Below are 22,416 nucleotides of genomic sequence, written 5' to 3'. Positions count from 1 at the left end.
CAGTAAAAAGTGTTTCTTGGGTTGTCATGTAGTTTTCACCGCTTGTGTTATTCATGCCAACTGCTTCTTGGCCTTTGACTACATTATTGGTATAGCTTCTGATAAACAGGCTGTTAGTGAAGTTTAGGGGATGAAATGTTATACAAATGTTATACTTTTGATTGCATGGCAGAGGAGTCTGGGGCTTGGTGCCTCTAACCTCCTGTCTTAGTTACTTTTCTAATGCTGTGAGAAAACACTAGGTCAAGATAACTTACAAAACAAAACAACTTTCAATTGGTCTTATAGTTTCAGAGGGTTAGAGTCCATGATGGAAGAGCAAAGGTGTGGGTAGTGGGAACAGCTGAGAGCACATCTTGATCCCCACACAGGAAGCAGAGAGGACACTGGGAATAGCAGGAGACGTTTGAAGCCTCAAAACCGGCCCCTGTGACACACCTCCAACAAGACCACACTTTCTAACCCTCCCCAAACACTTCTACCAACTGTATTCAGACTTGTGAGCCCATGGCCATCCTCATTCAAACCACCCCACTCCCTCATTGTTCCAGCATGCACACATCTTCACTAGCAGGACACTTGCATGAAAAGTCCTTGCTATGTGGTCTCTCGGGTTTTGTTTGGTTTTGGTTTTTCAAGGCAGGGTTTCTCTGTGTAACCCTGGCTGCACTGGAACTTGCTCTGGAGACCAGGCTAGTCCCAAACTCACAGAGATCGGCCTGCCTCTGCCTCCCAAGTGCTGGGATTAAAGGCGTGCGCCACCACTACCTGGCATGGTCTGTTTTATCCACATAATTTCCTTAGGGAAACAACAGATGGGAAACTGATGATCAGAAAGATGCCAGTTGCCTAGTGGGTCATGTGTAGAAAGAAGCTGATACAGGGCTTGGAAGTAAATCTCTGACCTGGCTCTACCCTGAGTTAACTGTTTCCCGTTAACATTCCCAAGCAACCAGGCAAAAAGCCCTTTAAGTCACCTAATGAATGTTGGGGTATTGTTCTCTTTAGTTGCTCTGGGTGCTTCTGTTGGCTACCATCGTGGGGCTGCTGCTCCAGCGCCTTGCAGCTAGACTTGGAGTGGTGACCGGCTTGCATCTCGCTGAAGTGTGTCACCGTCAGTATCCCAAGGTGAGTGGTGTGCTGTCCTGCTTGTCTGCTACCTTGCTGCAGTGTGTATGTGCTGACCCCAGGCCAGATTGGGCCTATGGAAGAGCTGGTCAGTGACCCTGAAACTAGAAGTACCAGGTTTTCTTTTTTCTTTTCTTTTTTTTTCTTTTTTCCCGGCACAGGGTTTCTCTGTGGCTTTGGAGGCTATCTTGGAACCAGCTCTTGTAGACCAGGCTGGTCTCAAACTCACAGAGATCCACCTGCCTCTGCCTCCCGAGGTTTTCTTTTTTGTTGTTGTTGTTGTTGTTGTTTTTTGTTGTTGTTGTTGTTTTTAGATTTTATTTATTGTGTATACAACATTCTGCTTCCATGTATATCTGAACACCAGAGGAGGGCACCAGATCTCATAACGGATGGTTGTGAACCACCATGTGGTTGCTGGGAATTGAACTCAGGACCTCTGGAAGAGCAGCCAGTGCTCTTAACCTCTGAGCCATCTCTCCAGCCCCAGTAGAGGTTTTCTTAATTTCTCATTTCTTGTTTTCTCTTGACTTCCATCTTGACCACATTTGTGTATATATATTTCCCCCTGAAACTTTTGAGATTATTTTTAGGCAAGAGAGAAAGTAGAAGTAAATAGAAATTCCACCTTCTCCTGAGAAGGATTAAGGAGAGCAAAAAGCTGGGTTGCCACCCTTCCCTTGGTCCACAGTCTCCCACAGGAAGCATACCTTCTTACTCTGTGGAGCTGAGTCCTGGTATTTCCAGTTTGGGGGCTTATGAAAGGCTGCCTGTGCCAAATTCTGGATTCCAGATGCAGGAGGAAGTTCTTGGAAAAAAATGATCAGATCATTTTTTGCTTTGTAGGTCCCACGGATCATCTTGTGGCTGATGGTGGAGCTGGCAATCATTGGTTCTGATATGCAGGAAGTCATTGGCTCAGCCATCGCCATCAATCTCCTGTCTGCAGGAAGGTGGGGGCTTCCCTCCTAAATACTGTCAGGATTGAGCTGGGTTCCAAAGACGGGGTGAAAATGGAAAGCCAGCTTGTTTTCTTTTTTCTTTTTTTTAAAGGTTTATTTATTATGCATACAGTGTTCTGCCTGCATGTATGCCTACATGATAGAAGAGGGCACCAGATCTCAGTATAGATGTTTGCGAGCCACCATGTGGTTGCTGGGAATTGAACTCAGGACCTCTGGAAGAACAGTCAGTGCTCTTAAACCTCTGAGCCATCTCTCCAGCCCTGCCAGCTCGTTTTCAAAATTCAGTATTCATCCTGTCCAGAGCCACTTTCATCTTCCCCAGCAGACATAGGCTCTGCAGCTCTCACTCCCATGATGTGCACACTTCTATTTAAATGTACAGTTACTCATTTGTAAGTGCATAGTGAGGTCCTTCTGTGTCTGAGCCATGCTTTTCAGCTGTGTGTCCTACACATCAGACACAGTGAGCTCTCAGGCGGAGTGTCAGTGGATGGCCTTTAGTGGATGCTGCTTCTCAACCAGGCATGGCTTCCTGTCTCTGTTGCTCCCCAGGCGCTAGCTGGGGACCCTGGTGTTCTTTCTGTGTTGTACTAGATGTGAAGAAAGTATCTTCAGTAGGCCTTTAATCTCTCTTTATCTCTAACCTAGGGTTCCCCTGTGGGGTGGAGTTCTCATCACCATAGCGGATACTTTTGTATTTCTCTTTTTGGACAAATATGGTAAGGACACTGGAACTGGTGGGTGAATCAGAGCCACTGGCTTCGGGCATGTGGCTGTGGGGAAGTCTGTCTTGTGTGCTCACTGTGGCATTTCCCCTTTAGGCTTGCGGAAGCTGGAAGCGTTTTTTGGCTTTCTCATCACTATTATGGCCCTCACGTTTGGATATGAGGCAAGTGTTCCAGGCCGTTGGTTAATCATTTAAAACAAAGTTTCATTTTGTTATGTTTGTAATCTTTTATTATAAAAAGCAATAATAAGGCCAGAATAGTTTAATCTTATTAAATTAACAAAAAGCCAGTATTCTTCTGGGCTGCTTTTGAAGGATGTAGTCTATGGCAAGTATCATGTGCAGGACCAGCATTTTCAGTCCCAAATCAGCTAGCTACCCAGACAGCAGACCAGCTTTGGAGTGGGATAGACAGAAGGTTACTGTTGACTGCTAACTCAAAGCAGTTCTCTTTATGCTCATCATGGCTGAAATTAATTCATTACAGCTTGACTATTTCCTATATTAAACCAGCTGATGGTGGTTTTAAATATGCATGGTGGTTCATGCCTGCAATACTAGCTACTAAACAGAGGCAGGCTGGTCTCTGTGAATTTCAAGTCTGCTTGATCTACCTAGAGAGTTCCAGGCCAGGGCTATAGAGTGAGACAAAAAAAACTGTTGATGAGTAATAGGTGATTGATTATTTTCCTGGCTTGCACCTTGCCTATATCACCTTTCTATGTCCAGTTGTTGTAAACTGGTTTCTACTTATAGGCCTGCCTAAACATTAAAAAGATATCTAGTTTATGAGTAGATTTTTCAGGTTGTACCAAGGCTTACAAAAGAAATCCTGAGCCAGGAGCAAGTTTGGATGAGTGGTGCTAAGGAATAGCCGGCTGTCTACACACAGTGGCAAGCAAAGGTGGTCCCTAGATGACAAGGGTGAACAGCAGCGTGAGGGTGTGGGTTCAAGAACTGGACTATTCTTGGATCTGTATCAGCAGTTACAGTGACGCAAATAACAAGACCTTTAGCCAGTTTGTTTCCTCAGAACACTGTGTTCTCTGTATATCTGCATTGTACATTTTAAGTGTCATGTAAGATATTCAGAATATATAGTCCTGAATCCTCTGACCCCAGGAAACAAACCCCGGTATTAGGAAAGTAACAGGAGGGTGAAGGGCATATGTAGCTAGGGCTTCAGAGGGCTTGTTCTGGCCTACAGTTCCTTGGGCAGAATCCCCTGGTGGCAGGAGATATAGTTTAGGAGACAAAAGCACTGAGATGATGCAGGACATGGCTAGGGCCAGGAAGATGCCCCCCCCCCATTGATCTACTTCTTCCAGGGAGGCGCCACCCACCAAAGTTTCTACCACATCTCCAAAGAGTAATGGGTCTTGAGTCTAGTCATGAGCCTGTAGCAGACAGTTTACATTCAGAGCACAGCGGCCCTTTGTTCCCATCTGTTGATGATGCTGCAGTTAAACTCAGGGCCTTGTGCACACTAGGCAAGTACTTGTTGATGAGTCCATATTCCTAGTCCAGGTAGTTGTTACAGAGGGGAAAGGAGTGAAGGATGCCAGTGCCTAGTGCTGTGCTCCCCGTTCCATGTTGCAGTAAAGCCTAATAGGTGTTTTGTTGCTGTGTAGTATGTTACAGTGAAGCCCAGCCAGAGCCAAGTGCTCAGGGGCATGTTCGTGCCATCCTGTTCAGGCTGTAGCACTCCACAGGTTGAGCAGGCTGTGGGCATCGTGGGAGCTGTCATCATGCCACACAACATGTACCTGCATTCTGCTTTAGTCAAGGTGAGCAGTGCCCTTCTGTATCGTTTGTGGGAGATTTTCCTTTAAGTACAAGGGATGCAAACTTAGTTTATGATTGCTGGAGCATGGTATTTCTAGGCTGGCAGGTCTGTGTTTAGCACCAAATGGATCAGGAAAAGTGACCCTCAAAATTCCAGGCTAGTGTTCTTCATGAAAGATCTGGAAGTCTTGAGATCTGTGGGGAGGGAGGGTTTTCCCAGTAAGTCCAACCTTCCCTTGCTGAGATAGTGGAGAGGCTTGACAATTAGTCCAGTAGCCTCAGGACTGAGATTAGTCTCTGGGAACTCAGCAGTCACCTGGTTGCTGGCTCTCCCATTTGAGGGTTGTGTGATGTCAAAGGTTGTGGAGTTCTTTGTAGCTTAGTGAGCAAAGATCTCCTATTTCTTCTAGTCAGTTGTTTGCCCTCTTAATCTTTCAGCTGACTCCACAGTTCTGAGTTGTTACAAAGGAACTTTCTGCGACTGGTGGAAAGATGACTGCCGCTGTTGTCTCTCTAGTCTAGGCAGGTAAACCGGGCCAATAAGCAGGAAGTTCGAGAAGCCAACAAGTACTTTTTCATTGAGTCCTGCATCGCACTCTTTGTTTCCTTCATCATCAATGTCTTCGTTGTCTCCGTCTTTGCTGAAGCATTTTTTGGGAAAACCAACGAGCAGGTGGTGAGTAAGCCAGGGTCATGGGTGGTGAATGCCAGAATGAACTGACAGAAAAGAGCAATGACTTGGAACCCAAGGAAATACATCTGAGGCCTAGGTGTCCCCTACCCCTCCAGTCTCAACACACCAGCTAGTCTGTGGTGTGGGCTGAGGAAGCCTGTTCCACCCGTTCCAGGGGTGAGCTGCAAAGAGCTGGCCTTGGACTCATAGTTGCCTTATGCTGTCATAGAGGTAGCATCTTGGCTGTTTGGTTATCATATTTCTGTTTCCTTTTTATTAGCTTCTGTCTGCATGTCTGCTAGTCTTGATGGTTATGCCAAGGACAGGTTAGGAGGCGGAGTCATCGAAAAGGAAGCTTGCTCTGACAGGGCGAGATTTGGCTCATTTTGAATTCTCTCCCATTTTGTTTGGTTGTTTTTTTGTTGAGGTTTTTAGTTTATTGTGGAGTGTTTGAAGATGCCAGGATTGAACTCGGGACCTTGTGTTCCACTACAGAGCTGCTCACGGACATTCCTATCTAGTTTTGGCCATCATTTATGTCTACAGGACCTCTTGACCCCTGGTTCTGTTTTGACTGAGGTCTTCTGATTGCTGATGTCCTCCTACATTTGAAGCCTTCTGTTTTGTTTTCCCTCTTTTGTTTTGTTTTTAGATTTTAGTTTTTGAAAAAAACGGTCTCATTGTGTAGTCCTGGCTGGAGGCTGGAAACTTACTATGTAGATCAGGCTGGTCTGGAACTCACAGAAATCCACCTGCTTCTGCCTCCCAACTACTGGGATTAAATATATGCATCAGCATACCTGGCAATTTTTTTCTTGATAGATTCTACCTGTGCAGCCCAGTCTGGCCTCGAGTTGGGGATTTTTCTAGCTCAAGGCCTCTTAGAGTTTCTCTCCTTATTTGAATTTATAATGCTCCAGCATTTGCATATTGTCTTGCAAACTCTGTCTCAGTAAACATCTTCATGCTGGAGAGGATAAAAGGTCTGGGGAGGGTTGCAGTCGGAGGTGCACCAGCTGCTACCCACATTGCAGCCCTGGAGTGTTTCCTCTGCTTATCTCACGCAGAAGAATTCAGTGAGACAAATACAGGGTTTTTCATTAGAAAATGCTTCTTATTTCTAAAACAAAAATTGTTTTTAAACTGCTTTGGGCTTTAGGTTAATGTCTGTAGAAATAGCAGCAGCCCGCATACTGACCTCTTTCCTAATGACAACTCAACTCTGGCTGTGGACATCTACAAAGGGGTAAGTAAGCACACTGGTTTGCAGTCTGTCTGCTCTTGGGTAAGTGTTTGCATATCCTCTGGCCTTTTCATGGGTTCATTTCAAATCTGAGCATAGCTCCTCTGAGTGTTTTATTTCTGAGGCCCTTATGCCAGCTACACATTTGGGGTTCTGTGGGGGTGGGGTAGAAGATGGGCTGATAAGTTGCACAGTGGCAACTCCTAAACTCGGGAGGACACTCTGCAGGCATTGACTGCAGTAACAGGGGAATTAGTGAGGGCTTCTTTCCTAGGCCCTCTTGGGTCCTTCATGCTGCTTCCCTTGTGACCCCCAAGAATAGAATATGTCTACACTTCATTCCCCACATGGGTTTACTGTCTGCACTCCTCCCTCCATTTTTCAGAACCGTGTATTAAGGAGCACGCTTTGGGAAGTATGGGTTCTGCCTCTTTAGTGTTTGAGATGGAGGTTAGAGATGAAGGAGCGGAGAGGAGGGATGGAGGGACACCCAGCAGAGCGAGACTGGAAGCCTCTTAAGTCAGACCCAGCACTGAGTCTCACTCCTGTGCAGTGCTCAGCACGGTACTTGGTGTGTTGGTGTTTCACAAGGAGAGGGGGGTGCTGCAGAGGGCTGCTGTTCTTGGGTGTTATCTAAACATTGACAACCTGTCTGTACCCCCCCCCCAGGGTGTCGTGCTTGGATGTTACTTCGGGCCAGCAACGCTCTACATCTGGGCAGTGGGGATCCTGGCTGCAGGACAGAGCTCCACCATGACAGGAACCTATTCTGGCCAGTTTGTCATGGAGGTGTGTGCTGGGGTTGACTACAGGGGGATGGTACAGCTCTTGAGTGTCTGATTCCATGCTTCTATGTGCTTTCCTGACTTTTCTCCAACCATTTCTCTTTCTCCTGTTACATGCGGTCACCAGCCCCCGTGCTTTCTTTCAGGGATTCCTGAACCTAAAATGGTCACGTTTTGCCCGAGTGATCCTGACACGCTCCATTGCCATCATCCCCACTCTGCTTGTTGCTGTCTTCCAAGATGTAGAGCATCTAACAGGGATGAATGACTTCCTGAATGTTCTGCAGAGCTTACAGGTGAGCAGGGACCTGGGGAAGCTCACGCTGCACTTAGCAGTAAGTCTTGCCTTGGGCACCAAGCCTCATGCTGGAGGCTGGGTACTAGGAGTGAGTGAGGGGAAGGAAAAGGCATGGAAGTTCCTGAAAGGAGATTATAAGCTTTGCTTAACATAGAAAACACAAATTTAAGGCCAGCAAGATGACTCAGTGGCTGAAGTTCTGGCAGTGCAGTTGTACAAGTGTGAAGACCTAAATTTGATCTCCTGAAGACATGGTAAAAGGAAAGAACTGTCTGCAGAAGTTGTTCTCTGATCTCCATATTCAGCTATAGCATGGGCGCATCTGTCTGTCTCTCCTTCTCACACACAGATAAATAAGTAACTTAGTGATACATAAAACCCTACAACATTATACCTCATTAATGCAGCAAGGGTAAATCATTAAATGAATTCTGAGAACATCGCTAACTCCTATGGAGGTTACAAGACAAATCATATCCAATATGTTTCTATATTTAAGATTATTTTTATTTATGTGTGTCAGTGTTTTACCTTTGTGTATGTATGAGCACTATGTGTGTGTGCCTGGAAACTGAAGAGTTCAGAAGAGAGCATCAGATTCCCGTTACTGGAGTTACAGGTAGCTGTGAGCTGCTGTGTGGGTGCTGGGAATTGAACCTGGGTCCTCTGGAAGAGCAGTCAGTGCTCTTAACCTCTGAGCCATCTCCAGCCCCCAATATGTTGTCTTTTTGTGTTTAAACTAAGGCCCTCAGGGTCGTGATTAGTGCTGAATTAAAAATAACGTTTGGCAAAGGCAAGGTGATAGGAGCGACTATTACCCATGGCATAGGTGAGATAGGATTTATGATGCCTTCTTGTGAACTGTACTGGTGTCTGTGGTGATACAGTGACCTCATGTATCCTGGGAATCAGGAACCTCAACTGGAGAATAGCTTCCACAGTAGATGTGGAAGGAAGGGGTGCCAGAGCCAGGCCAGTGCCAATAAGCAGCATTCCTCCAAAGTGTCCATTCAGGTCCTGCCCTGACTTCTCTTTGTGAAAGACTGTGACCTGGAAGTATAATCCAGATGATCCCCCCAGCACCCTCGCCAAGTTGCTTTTCCTCATAGTGTTTTAATCACACTTCAGAGATGAAACTAACACTCACATAATTCCATCTTCTTTTTTCCAGCTTCCCTTTGCTCTCATACCCATCCTCACGTTCACAAGCTTGCGGCCAGTAATGAGTGAGTTTTCCAATGGAATGTGAGTACACTTGTCATCATTCTCCAGAAGGACATGGGAGGGGGATTTACCCAGCAGGCCAGCCAGAAATGCCTTCTCCAGGAGAGAGAGCTATGTGTTTCCAGAGCAGCTTCTAGTTGCTTCCTCTTTGGCTTAGAAAGAAACTGGTGAGCATAAGTTATAGGAAAGGAGGAGGAGCACTTCCAACCTTCAAGCTCTAGCTCTCCGCCTCAGCCACTGAGGTTTGAATACTGTTATATTACAAGAGAGGCACACACTAATAATACCTTCTGTGCACACCTTGAAGGGATATGTGTTCTTGTGACATTTCTGCTGCTATGTCAGGTACTGTGCCAACAAGCAGCATGGGGTGGAAAGGTTTATTTAAAGTCTTAAAATTCCAAATTACTACCCATCATTCTGGGAGAAGTCAAGGCAGAACTCTAGCAGCTAGTCATGTCATATCCACTCTCAAGAACGAAGAGAATGAACACATCCTTGCGTGCATGTTTGCCCTAAGCTAGCTTGATTCTTTCTTGCACTGTTCAGGACATGCTGGCTGGGTAATGGGGCTGCCCTGAGCGGGCTGGCTGTTCCCAAATCCTGCCCTACAGATGTGCCCACAAGCCAGCCCGATGTGATAATTTCCCATTAAGACGCCCTCCCCAAGTGCTTCTTGGCTGTGTCAAGTTGGCACTGAAAAGTAATCAGTCCAGGTGTTCATGTGACCTGTTAGGTTTCCAAGCCCTCTGATTGTCACCACTGTAGAGGCATTGGGACCTGGGAGAGGGGAACTGATAAATGGGTGGACTAAAGAAGTCTCATGCAATAGCCACCTTTATTCCAAGCCTCAGACAATTTATACTCTGAGGGTTAAGATAGTCACACAAGTAAAATCTCGTGAGTTCAAGATGTATACATGAGGACTAGCAGCATGTGGCAAAAACATGTTTGTCATTGAGGCACACAAAGGATAGTTTAAAATTTAATTGAGTAACAACAGCAAGCAGTAATGAGTGATCTGAAGTAGACTCATTCCTACCCACTGCACCTGGGAGGGACACAAAACACATCTCAAGAACAGTTCCATATTTTGGAGAAACTGAGGTCACAAGACTCTTGTCTTGTTTGCTTGAAGTTTTCTCTCAGCACTCAGAGTTGTCCTCACATGACTCCATTCCTGGGCCGTGTTCCGGTGTCTAATGAAATGGCCTCATTTCTAGGACCTGCTGATTTCTAGGGTCGGGATAAATATGCTTGCCACACAAGCCTGACAACCTGAGTTCCATCCCTGGAAGTCATATAAAGGATGAAGGAGAAGGATAACGCCACAGAAGTGGCCTTCTGACCTTCACATGCATGCTGTAGCATGTGTGCCCACACATGCACATGTCACATGCACACATTAATGATAGATAAATACGAGGCTCTGTTTCCTCTAACCCCTTCCCCTTCTGCTTTATCACTAACTTTGACCCTTTTTTTATACTTCCCTCAACCCATGTCCCACTTACCATACGAGACACGGTTTTGGTTCCTGTCTGTGGCCAGGTTGAGCTGTTGCACACTTACACACTCCTTCCTTTTCAGAGGCTGGAGGATCGCTGGTGGGATCTTGGTCCTCATCGTCTGTTCCATCAACATGTACTTTGTAGTGGTATACGTCCAGGAACTAGGGCACGTGGCTCTATATGTGGTGGCTGCAGTGGTTAGCGTGGCCTATCTGGGCTTTGTGTTTTACTTGGTGAGTCCAGCATGAAGGGAGCAGGGGCAAGGGGATTCTGGGATGGTATAGGTGGGGCTAACTGTCCTTTGGAAATGAATGGTCCCCAAAGCAGTTTACTGAGGCAGTTCATATGGAATTGTCAAATCAGCCCTTTCTGAAATTCTATTTTTTTAGTATTGGAGATTAAACACAGACATATGTAATGCCAAGCATGCATTCTAATGTTGCACTCTATTCTCAGCCAGATGTTTGCATATTGAGAGATCAAAGGCATGGGCCACCACCGCTGGGCTCAGATGTTTGTATTTTGAATCATCAAATTTATTTTTTTTTTGAGGGGGGGTTGTTTCTATAGACAGGGTTTCTCAGTATAACAGTCCCGGCTGTCCTCGACCTCACTTTGTAGACCAGGCTGGCCTCAAACTCACAGAGATCTACCTGCCTCTGCCTCCCAAGTGCTGGGATTAAAGGTGTGGGCCACCACGCCTGTCTTTTTTTTTTTTAATACCTAGTATTTTTCTATTTCTGCTGATTTCATAAGGATCCAATATTTAATTCCTAAAGAGAATGTTATGATAAGTTTGAGAAACAAGATGGCTCAGTGGTTGCACAGCAATCATAAGAACCTGAGTTCAAATCCCCAGGACCCATTCTAAAAGATGGGCGTGGTTGTGTGTGTCTGTAACCCCAGCACTGGAGGAAGAGAGGCAGCAATAAAATTGCTGAGACCTGCCTGCCTAGCTACAGATTCAGCAGAAGACCCTGTCTCACAGGAAACAGTGTCAGGACAGGAAACATGGTGATCTCTGATGACCTCTGCAAGGACATTAGCCACACACACACACAGAGGGCAGATAGAGATGTATTCTCTATTTCCCATCTTTCTCACTACTTTTACTAGTGAAAAATATATAGCAATAAGAACAGATTCAGTTATCTGTTTAATATAGAGTTTATACTAAGGTTGGGGTTAAGAAACAGCAAAACTTAGGCTGTGTCTGCTATGGAGAATGCTGAAGCCCCGCTGTTTTCTCTAGAGCATTTCACTCCATGCATGCCATGTCTACCACAGATTAGAATCTGTTTTGAGAAAAACATCCATGCATATTTTAATATGTGCCCTTTCCAATAAACCTTGGGCATACAAGATTATACTCACCATAGGAGTTTGGAAACCAGGTAACTATGTGTTCTTGGCAGGAATTGTTTTAAAATTCTCAGAAGTTCAGCCAGCTGTTCCTTCATGCAAATTGGACATGAGTTGAATCAAAACCCTCAGACTAGTGAGATTGTCCAAGCCCCAAATGTGGAGGTAGGGAAAATTCTATATCTTGGTTACTTCTGCTTAGTTCTAAACCAGGAGCTTCACAGAGTAGCTTGTCTTACTACTAGTCTAGAGCCGTTCTCCATATCCTTGGGAAACTAACTAGTGAGAAATGGCCGCCGGAGCATTCCCACTGAGTGAAGCAAGTCATTAACACAAAGCGCAAAGGGAACCCAGTTTTGAAAAACCTTGGAGAGAAACTCTGGCATGTTTTGAAACAGAAGAGGAGCTGAGAGCCCTACTTGGGCAGCCCTTGGTGGAAAGAAATGGTCAGAGCTCAGTGTTTGGGGCAGGAAACAGGTGTGTCCCTGCATAGCAAGGGTGTGCCATCTTGGTGGGTGAGTGACAATCGTATTTTCTCTTCCAGGGTTGGCAATGTTTGATTGCATTGGGCCTGTCTTTCATGGACTGTGGGCACAGGGTAAGCATCTCTAAGGTCCTGCTGAGCGAAGACACCAACGGTGGCAATACTAAGTAAACACTGGGTCAGTCTGTCTGTCTTTACAGGGAGCCATCAGAGCCAGTGTGTTTCTATGGTTTACTGTGTGAACATAGCCACAAGTATGTGCTGTTGCACAGACTGCATTTAGGACTCAACTGTTAGTTGGGAAACACTTTGTTTTGTGTGTGTTTTGAAGTCTTTGTTTTGTTTTTGTGAAATAGGATCTTGCTATGAAACACTAGGTAGTCTCAAACTCACCATGTAGCACAGACTGCCGTCAAACTTATGGCAATCTTGTCTCAACCTCCCCTGTGCTGGGATTATATCATGCACAACTATGCCTTGCTTTTCCCATGAGTGCTTACAAGATGATTAATTTTGGCAGGGGGTGGGTCTCACCCTATAGCATTAGGCAGCCCCTGGGAAAAGTTACATTTGAGCTGTTTTAAACACTAAGTCCCTAAGTAGCTGTCCAAGGGCAAATAGCTTGTCATTTTGAGAGCAACTTCTCTACATGAATATTAATCAGACTCTGTGTTCTTAAAACTATATGAATTAGGGATATACTAAACTGCAATTATGTTTTTCATTAGGTGAATTAAGATTATAGCAGCTCTGGGCATGCAAATTTTATCACAAGATAATGGATGTTGAAAGCTGAAAATGCTTTTATGCTCCCTTGAAAATTATTTTAGTTATAAAAACTGCAACTAGAGTGATGCCATCCATTTTAATTACAAATTAGAGACAGCTGTCTTCTTTGAGTTCAGGATTTGTTTGTTTGTTTGCTTTCGAAGACAGGGTTTCTCTATGTAGCCCTTGCTGTCCTGTAACTCCCTCTGTAGACCAGGCTGGCCTGGAACTCAGAGATCACCTGCCTCTGCCTCCTTAGTACTGGGACTAAAGGTGTGTGCCACCACTACCCCTATAAGTTCATGATTTTTTATTTCTACTTTTAATTTCTCAATGGAAACTAAGAAGGGTACGAAGCATAAAAGGTGGACGTGGACATATGGTCTACCTACAGGTCTCCTTACGACTCGAGCTTAGCAGAGCTTCCTCTTTAGTCGCGAGGTTAGTAGCTTTCATGTTACTACCAAGGATTCCTGACAGTGTTTAATCTTGAGTACACACAGTCGCAAAACCTTTCCCTTCCTCTTCTGAGAGAGTGGTAATAGTAGAAGAGCATAGCATTCATGAACTGATACTCATGAGACTCTGGACTCAGCGTGTGTCAGAGAGCTAACTGCATTGTTCCTGAAAGACACCCTTCACCACACCACGTTTCTGACACACCACTGCTTCATGTCCAAGATGACTCACAGGCATTAGGAGCTCTGGGCCTAACCTTTGCAAAGTCAGTAGGTGTCACTGTGGTTGTGAAGTTCCCTCCCTGCAAGATGGGACTAGTTCCCTCAGAGAGAGCACCTGTTGAGACCAGATGGCGAAGCTCTGGAGTCTTCAGCAAGGGACTACTGCTGTCACTTCAGCCACGTCTGACATTTTTACACAGAAGCCTCAGACATGATTCTGTCTTGGTGTCAGCGGGAATGAAAGTGGCCTTGAAGGACGTCCTCCTCTTCGAAGCAAGCTGGCTAATGTGATCTTGGCTCGTCTGTACATTTTACACACAGTCAGAAGCTCAGCTTGGATAGATTCTTTATGAGGCATAAAAAATTTGGTAAATTGCTGTTGTGCTCACCCTATATCAGCCTTAGCCCTTCAGCTATTATAACACAAAATTACAGGTGACAGGTCCCTACAGCAGTGGTCCTCAACCTGGGGGTCGAGACCTCTTTGGCAAGCCTCTATCTCCAAAAAAGATTTGCATTATGATCATAACAATAGTAAAATTACAGTTCTGAAGTAGCAATGAAATAATTTTATGGTGGGGGGGTCTCCACAACATGAGGAACTGAACTAAAGGGTTGCAGCATCAGGAAGGTTGAGAACCACTGCCCTACAGGGTCCTTCTCATACCTGCTACTTCTACCACCATTGTTCCTGAAACTATCTGAATGGTTCCTAAAGATGCTGGAGGCTGACCTTTGAAACCTTGTCTTGCTATAGAATGTGAAGGTCATATTGATGGCAACAGAATTCTTACAAAGATGCTGTAGTAACAGTTACATTTGTCTCTCGGGGCAAGGTGTATCCAGATTCACAAACATTGATAGTCAAGTCCAGAACTGCTAGGGATGGACCTAGGGGCCTTGTGTGTGCTAGGCAAGGCCTCTCTCTGCTGTGGATCTTACTTCCCTGCCCTACAATTCTTCTATGTTATGTTTGTTTACAATGATAGAAGGGTTCACCATAGTTAGATGTTCTTTTCTGATTCTATGACTATAATATTTTACAGTGTCATTTGATTGTCACTGAGAAGGTGTACTTCCAACAGTACCCTATACAGTAAACAATGTGTAAAAATTTCTAGTCCTCCATACCAGTGTGTTTCTGGCTGTGTATTTGTGAGCCATCTTTGCATTTTCTCTAAACTGGTAATTGTTCTCATGTGACATGAAATAATTGTACTGCTTCAATGCACTGCAAGTTGACAGGCTACAGCTTGGCTTGTGAGATCTTGCCAGGGCTGTAGGAAGTCGATACAACGAGATTTTTAGTGAACCTTTAACAGCTTGTAAACTTGATTTGTAATTAAAAAAAGAAAAAGAAAAGAAAAAAAGAAAAAGAAAAACTTTCCTTTTTCCTGTTTGCTTTTCTGGCTACTTTTTTTTAAACCTTGAGAGCATTTTATTAATAGGGTTTCAACAGCTTTGATACAGAAATACAGATATGCCATTACCAGCAGGAGTGACACTCTAAGGGCCCAGTCAGTGTCCAGAAGGCTAGTTAGTCCTAGACACCAAGATTTTAATTTCATTTTAGGGGCTGAGTGGAAACATGGTTTCAGAGGTATAGATGCCACCAGGCTTCACAGCTGGAATTAGATGTCTGGGACCCACATGGAGAGAATGTCATTCCTGAATGATGTCCCTGACCCCCACGTGTGTTCTGTGGCGCTTGCATAGTTCTCTCCACATAGGTACACAACAAATAAGTAACAGATTAAAATTTGTTTTTAGTTTAAATGAAAATTAATTTTAGTTTATCACAATACTTTTGTTTGTGGTTAAGACCATAACTTAACCCTTTGCAAGATGAAATTTTTTTCTACTTTCCTCTACCCTATCTGTATTCTTGCTTCACCATCCAGGAAGGGTTTTAAAATATGTATTTGCTGCCAAAAAATAGTGAAAATTTAACGTGAAAAAGCAGAGTCACTTAGCTTAAAACCAGGATTTTGGCAGATCCTGGCCATTTAGAAATGGCGGTGAAACTCAGGTATGATGAGCTGAGTTACCAGGCACATGGTGAGGAACATGTCCTTATTTGTCTGTCCCAAGACAGGCAGGCAGATTTCATGTTCCCTTCTTGTGGTGGCTTCTCAGCCCTGCCTCACGAGCTGCATGTGAAAGATGTCCCCAAGAGGTTATCTGTGCTGACTATATTCTCCAAACTTCCCTTAATTTGGGTTTAATTTCAGAACTAATCTAGAATGCAAAGCAATTTCCAGAACATTTTGTTAGTCTCCCCTATTACCTCACATGTGTTTACAAGTGGCAGATTCATTGAAATTGACTCCTGAAAGACCTTGCAACAGTGGGTTGCAGAGGTGGCTCAGTGATTAAGAGCAGGCACTGCTCTTCTGGAGGTCCCAGGTTTGGTTCCCAGCACCCATGTCAGGTGGCTCACAACCATCTGTAACTCCAGCTCCAGGAGATCCAATGCTCTTCTTTCTGGCCTTTGTAGGTACCTGCATGCTCGCTTGTGCTCTCTCTCTCTCTCTCTCTCTCTCTCTCTCTCTCTCTCTCTCTCCTTTCCTTCTTCCCTCCCTCCCTCTCTTCTTCTAACAAGATACTCACCCTCTATACTGAGAGACAGCTGAACAACCTAAAAGCCAGAGGACTGTTGTTCATTCACAAACCCACATTGTGTAACACACAGCACATGCTTCAGGCTGTAATAAGACTCCCCAACATTTCTCCAGTGTCATTAGGAACACCAAGACAGGCAAACATTTCAATCAGGTGTCGTGACACACAATTGTAATAATAACACTTGAGAGGCATGCCACAGGTTGGCAGACTGAAGGCCAGCCATTTCACACACAAGGTCAGAATGTCTTACACAGAGAAACCCGTGTCAGCACTCATCAGTGGCTTTGGATGTTTGAGTCAGGCTTAGAGAACAGAAAGGGTCCTGTGTGACAGAGCTGAGAACCAATAATTAGATACACTCACGTAGCACCTGTTTGCACCCCAGAGTATTTTAACATATTGTGATACTTAGCTGAATTTCTCAATGTCTCACAACTAGACAACCAAATTCTCTAATTATGTTCTCTAAGTGGTAATACTCTATTGTCACAGAGTGAGGAAGTCTACCATCTTTGTTCACTAGGGAGAGGCTTCCGTGAATTATCAATAAGTCTGGCAATAGTTATTAGTTCTCAAACCTGGATGTCAGACCTGCAAGTGAAATGTCAGTGTCTTCCTAGCACACTGGCTGTGGGTGTTTGATCCAGGGAATCATTCCGTCTATGTTGTCTTCATACAGCCACACAACATTCCTTTGAGGTGACGTGGGACAGTGTAATATGCTCAAAATAAACTTCCTAAAGACTTGATGAGGTATCTTATCCGTGTGCTTGACCTCTCCAGATAACATGTTTCCTTTTTACACACATGGAAGATAAGGTCTGGAAGCTACACACAGAGTTTATATGGTGCGGCATGGCTGTAATCCTAGTCTCACGAGGCAGGAAGATCACTGCAAATTCCAGGCTAGCCAGAGCTGCAGATTGAGACCCCGCCTCAAAAACTAAACAGGGGGGTTTGGGATTTCCCTCAGTGGTATAGATCTTGCCTTAGTTCTGAAAATAAAACCCCAAATATACACTGGGAGGACTAAAACTAGGCCCTGATCCCCTACCACCACCACCACTACCACCACTCCAGTGCCTTTTCTACTACTTTCCATGGGTGTAGTTCATTCTAGATTCACACATAGGCTGCTGGTGTCCTAGAGACTAATATGTAAGTCAGCCATTGTCCCAAAGTGTGTCACTGAACCGGTAAGTACAATTTCATTGCCGGGTATGGCAGAGTACACCTTTAGTCCCCACACTCAGGAAGCAAAGGTAGACAAATCTCTGAGCTCAAGGCTTATATAGTAACTTACAGGCTAACCAGGGTTACTTTATGTAGATCCCAGCAAACCATCTGCATTGGCTCACAGGAAAGGGGTCTGGAAATGCTTTTTTGAAACGGCTGAGGGTGGGGTATGGTTGTAAGCATCCCAGGGCCTGGGAGGTGGGGGCTGACATCGAGTCAGCATCATCCTTAGCTCCATAGTATTTTTGAAGCCAGCCTGAACCACATGAATCAAGCTTTGAAAACTCAAAAAGAACGTGACATGAAGACAGCTGAGATTCCAGATTCAGTCTGGCAAGCACTTTCGACCCGTGGGTTACCCCTTTCTCAGCACACTTTGTTTTAATAGGAGGCTTTGCTCAAGTGTCAAAGGATGATAGGACCAGAATTACAGGCCTTAGAATTTAGGTCGTTTGAAATCCGATTTCCAATACACAATGCTAAAACACAAAAACGTTCTGTTTGGTCATATTATCAGAAAGCTTAGTTGTCACGAGATAGTCAGATACATTTGGTACTGTCTCTATCCTTAACTCTTTCAGCTCTGTTATTCCATGTTAGAAACTACTCAGGCAGTTACACAGCACACACCCATGAAACTTGCCCCCTTTTCATGGGTTTGAGCATGCCTTCCCTGACACTCCAGGCTCAGCCCTTTCTCTAGAATGCCTCTCTGCCTCCTGGCTGCTTTTCTGCTGTGTGGATGACCTCCTCACTGGCTTTCCTCTTCTGATCCCCCTTCTTTCTCTTGCTCCAGGTGTCTTGGCTGCCTTAAAGTTTTCCTTTTAAACTTTAATAAACGTGTTCTTGATGACCTGGGGACATGGTTCAGTGATGAAGAACAGTGCTCACACGAAGTACCCAGGTTCAGTTCCAAGCATCCACGTGGTGGCTCATAGCCACTTATAGATCCAGTTCCAGGGGATCCAATGCCTTCTGACCTCTGTGGACACCAGACACACATGCATACTACATACATGAAGGCAAAACACTGATGCACATAGAATAAAAATCTAAAATTAAAATTGTCCTTGAACTTAAATAACAACCTTGTATCCACATAAGGCATTTTCTTTTCTGTTTTTAAATTTTATTTTATGTGCATTGGTGTTTCACCTGCATGTATTTCTGTGTGAGGGTGTTGGAGCCCCTGGAACTTACAGACAGTGAGCTGCCATGTGGGTGCTGGGAATTGGACTTGGGACCTCTGGAAGAGCAGACAGTGCCTTTAACCACCATTTAGCCCTACCATTTTCTGTTCTGAAATAAAATACAGAAGTACTGAGAAAAGGGATCAAAATAATATGTGAGTTTACCATGTAATTCCCCGACAGTTACACTAACTCTCTCCTGTGTTTTTGTCCTCAGTACCACCTGGGATTGACAGCTCAACCAGAACTCTACCTTCTGAACACTGTGGATGCTGACCCATTTGTGTCTAGATGACTAACGGCCAGAGAGACTTTAAGAACATTTTCTCTAAGCCCTTTTGTGCCAAGTGTCTGTTAACAAATCTCTGTTAGTTCAGAGGTGAGTTTGTTCAAATGTTTTGAACAAAGGCAAAGATTTCCTGGTGGGATCCAGGGGTAAAGGCTAACAGCCCCACTCGCCTGCCTCCAACAGCCAGACCATAGTGAGAAGCAGACAATGGGCCTGTGGCAGCCATGCATTCCCGCAGGTGTGTCTGCACTTCTGGGATTTAAAAATGTATGAATATGTATTTATGTAAACCCGAACGTGCCAGTTTGGGTAAGATTTTAAGATTATAAAAACTGATAGATTTTTTTTTTAAATGTTGTTCAGGTAAATTAGGTATTTGTTTTTATCTGGATCATAAGTGAGAAAGGGAATGAGTCTTTTTAACATTGAACCTTCTAAATTAACTACCTTTTAAAGTGCTGTGTTCACCACACTGGTTGTTTCAGTTCCCTGTAATCCACCAGAGTATCTCTTTGGTAGCTACTAGTACTTGAGCATCGCTTAAAGTGTGTGTGTGTGTGTGTGTGTGTGTGTGTGTGTGTGTGTGTGGTCATGTGTGTCAGTGTGTGTGTGGTCTGTACAAGTTCATGCTTGTACAGACCACAGGTTGATATCAGGTATTTCTTCAGTCTCTCTCTACCTTACTTTTTGAGACAGGGTCTCTCCCTGAACATGGAGCTCACCAGTTGTCTGCGATGACTGGCCAGTGAGTTTGGGGTCTGCCCCCCCCCTCCCCCCCGTGCCCCAGATTTGCTGCTACACTGGATTCTACACAGTGCTAGGGACCCAAACTCAGATCTTTTTGGGCAGCGGGTGCTTCACCAGAGTCCCTGGCACGTCAGCTTTAACCTTTCTTCCCTTTCTTTTCATATGGATTATATTTGTTGCCATCATTTTTCTAGTGTTTGTGTTAGTTCACGGTGGCTACTTTCCACTTGAAGCTCTGACACTCCGCATACCATAACTAGAACCTAACTCTGCTCCTAAGGGCACTCCTATTGATACCTTTGAATGTCCTGGGGAATTCTAAGCATTTTAAGGTGTGTATAACAAGTGGTATGAAACTGGTGCTCCATGGGAACCCAGACGGTCAGTCCACACAGCACCGCTGCCTGCCTGTGTGCAGGTGGTAGATTTTTTGTTTTTAGCTCGGGGGGGGGGGGGTGGTTTTGGTTAGGAGCCTGTCCTGGAACTCGTTCTTTAGACCAAGCTGGCCTTGAACTCACAGAGATCCTCCTGCCTCTGCCTCCCAAGTGCTGTGATTAAAGGCATGCGCCACCAATGCCTGGCTAGATTTCATTTTTTAATCTCAATTGCTAGCCAGAAATTCTTCTCCTTCAACTTTTTTTTTTTTTCTCCTTCAACTTTTGTAATAAAGTTTATATTGAATAAGTCAAAACTTTTATTTAGGGGTACTGCTCCCTTATAGAGCTCTTGCCTGCCTTAGGCAAGGTCTGAGGTATGACCCCCAGCAGGTCATACACATATGTGCACACATATGCACATGCTTGCTCTGAGTACACACACACACACACACACACACACACACACACACACACACACACACACTTATCCTAAGTCTTCTAAAAATTATTTTTTATTTTTATTTCATGTGCATTGGTGTTTTGCCTACATGTCTGTGTGAGGGGGCTGGGTCCCCTGGAACTGGAGTTACAGTTATTACCTGCCATGTGGGTCCTGGGAATTGAACTCAGACCCTCTGGGAAAGTAGCCAGTGCTCTTAACTGCTGAGCCATTTCTCCAGCCCTCATAACTGTCTACTTGAGGAATCAGTTACAGCACTGGGCCTACATTCTTACACAGCAGTACTGTAGGCTGGAACAGAAAAACACCTATCCATCATCATTGCCATATGAGCCACAGTGGCACTCTGCCCATCACATCCTCATTTCATTTTTGGCTCCCTAGGTGCTGAGTCTACAAACCCTGATGACCTTAAATGTCGAATTCATCTTTCAGCATTAAATGTAATTGTCTTATCACCCTGCTTTGTTTTAAAACAGTACCTTTTAGTAAGTGTGTGTGTATCTGTGTGTGTGTGTGTGTGTGTGTGTGTCTGTGTGTGTCTGTGTGTGTCTGTGTGTGTCTGTGTGTCTATCTCCAGACATGCCTGGCTTGTTCAACATCTAAGTGCCAGGGAGTTTTCTTTCTCTTTTTTCACCTTCCTTTTTTTCTTATTCTGTGTTTTGAGACAGGGTTTCTTTGTGTAGCCCTGGCTGTCTAGGAACTCACTCTGTAGATCAGGCTGGCCTCAAACTCAGAGATCCTCCTGATCCACCTGCCTCTGCCTCCCTAGTGCTGGGATTAAAGGTGTGTGCCATTATGCCTGATCATAGGCCTCTTGAGATTTAAGAGAACAACCATACAACAGAAGTCACAGTTCTGCTCTTTTTGTTGTTGTTGTTGGGTTTTTTTGTTTTTGTTTTTTCGAGACAGGGTTTCTCTGTAGGTTTGAAAACTGTCCTGGAACTCTCTTTGAAGACCAGGCTGGCCTCAATCTCACAGAGATCTGCTTGCCTCTGCCTCTGCCTCTGCCTCTGCCTCCTGAGAGCTAGGATTAAAGGCATGCGCCAACACCCAGCTAGTTCTTCTGATCTTAAAATTGAGACTAAATCAATACCAGTATTTTCACTTTGGTAATTAAAGTTTCTGTATTTCAGTTTTGTGTACACAGATGGCAATCCTAGATGAACCAATTTCTTGTCTACTGGCTCCTCCCCTCCAATTCTCTTTCTCAGTACTTCTTTCATGGGAGATAATGCTGGAGAAGAAAGGTCAAAAATAGGCGTGTCCTGTTTTGCAGTTCACAAGAAGGTGAGGGAGTTGAGCAGAGGTCAAGACTCTGAGGATCTCTGTAGCTCTTTTCTGTGCTTTGTGTGCTAGTAGGGGCAGAGTTGAGTTGGCACAAGTTCACAAGTATCACCCTGGGGCCACACTACTCTTGTCAGCAGAAAATATAATGCACATTAAACCCATTAGCAGACTAATGTTAGAGAGGGAGCCTTGGGTAAGCGTCTGTCATTAAGAGCATGTAGCAGCTAGCGATATCTGATTGGCGTGTATGAAGTCCTGGATTCAGCCCAGCACTGGAAAAAAAAATACATATATATATATGTATTTTTCGATTACATATATATATGTAAAAATCGAAAAGAACCCAGGCCTGGTGATACAAACCAGCAATCCTGGAACCCTGGAGATAGAGGCAAGAGAATCAGAAGTTCAGGCCCATTCTTGGCTTTGAATCAAGTTCAGTATGCTGGGCTTTGTTTGTTTTGTTTTGTTTTGTTTTTTTTTTTTTTTGAAGATGGGGAGGTGTTGCTGGAGAAATAGCTTAGTGGTTAAGAGTATTTATTGCTCTTGCAGAGAGCTTGGATTTGGTT

At 44.6% G+C, this 22,416-nt stretch overlaps 1 protein-coding gene across 2 annotated transcripts in view; it reads left to right on the top strand.

The window, feature by feature from the left end:
- Slc11a2 (solute carrier family 11 member 2) overlaps window positions 1-19,491 on the top strand; it is a 32,433-nt gene extending 12,942 nt beyond the window's left edge. For both annotated transcript variants that reach the window (XM_027396578.2, XM_027396579.2), the window contains exons 5-17: window positions 1,009-1,128; window positions 1,975-2,081; window positions 2,742-2,812; window positions 2,915-2,982; window positions 4,452-4,607; window positions 5,123-5,281; window positions 6,438-6,524; window positions 7,191-7,310; window positions 7,453-7,602; window positions 8,776-8,849; window positions 10,419-10,572; window positions 12,246-12,299; window positions 18,902-19,491. In XM_027396578.2, the coding sequence (XP_027252379.1) occupies window positions 1,009-1,128; window positions 1,975-2,081; window positions 2,742-2,812; window positions 2,915-2,982; window positions 4,452-4,607; window positions 5,123-5,281; window positions 6,438-6,524; window positions 7,191-7,310; window positions 7,453-7,602; window positions 8,776-8,849; window positions 10,419-10,572; window positions 12,246-12,299; window positions 18,902-18,979 (1,398 nt within the window). In that variant the 3' untranslated portion in view covers window positions 18,980-19,491. The remainder of the gene's footprint in view (window positions 1-1,008; window positions 1,129-1,974; window positions 2,082-2,741; window positions 2,813-2,914; window positions 2,983-4,451; window positions 4,608-5,122; window positions 5,282-6,437; window positions 6,525-7,190; window positions 7,311-7,452; window positions 7,603-8,775; window positions 8,850-10,418; window positions 10,573-12,245; window positions 12,300-18,901) is intronic.
- Window positions 19,492-22,416: the final 2,925 nt, after the last annotated feature.

This window comes from Cricetulus griseus, chromosome 2 (assembly GCF_003668045.3).
Source record: "Cricetulus griseus strain 17A/GY chromosome 2, alternate assembly CriGri-PICRH-1.0, whole genome shotgun sequence".
In the NCBI taxonomy this organism is placed as follows: Eukaryota; Metazoa; Chordata; class Mammalia; order Rodentia; family Cricetidae; genus Cricetulus; species Cricetulus griseus.
The sequence above is the reverse complement of the archived record's forward strand: the minus strand, read 5'-3'. Positions and strand labels throughout refer to the sequence as shown.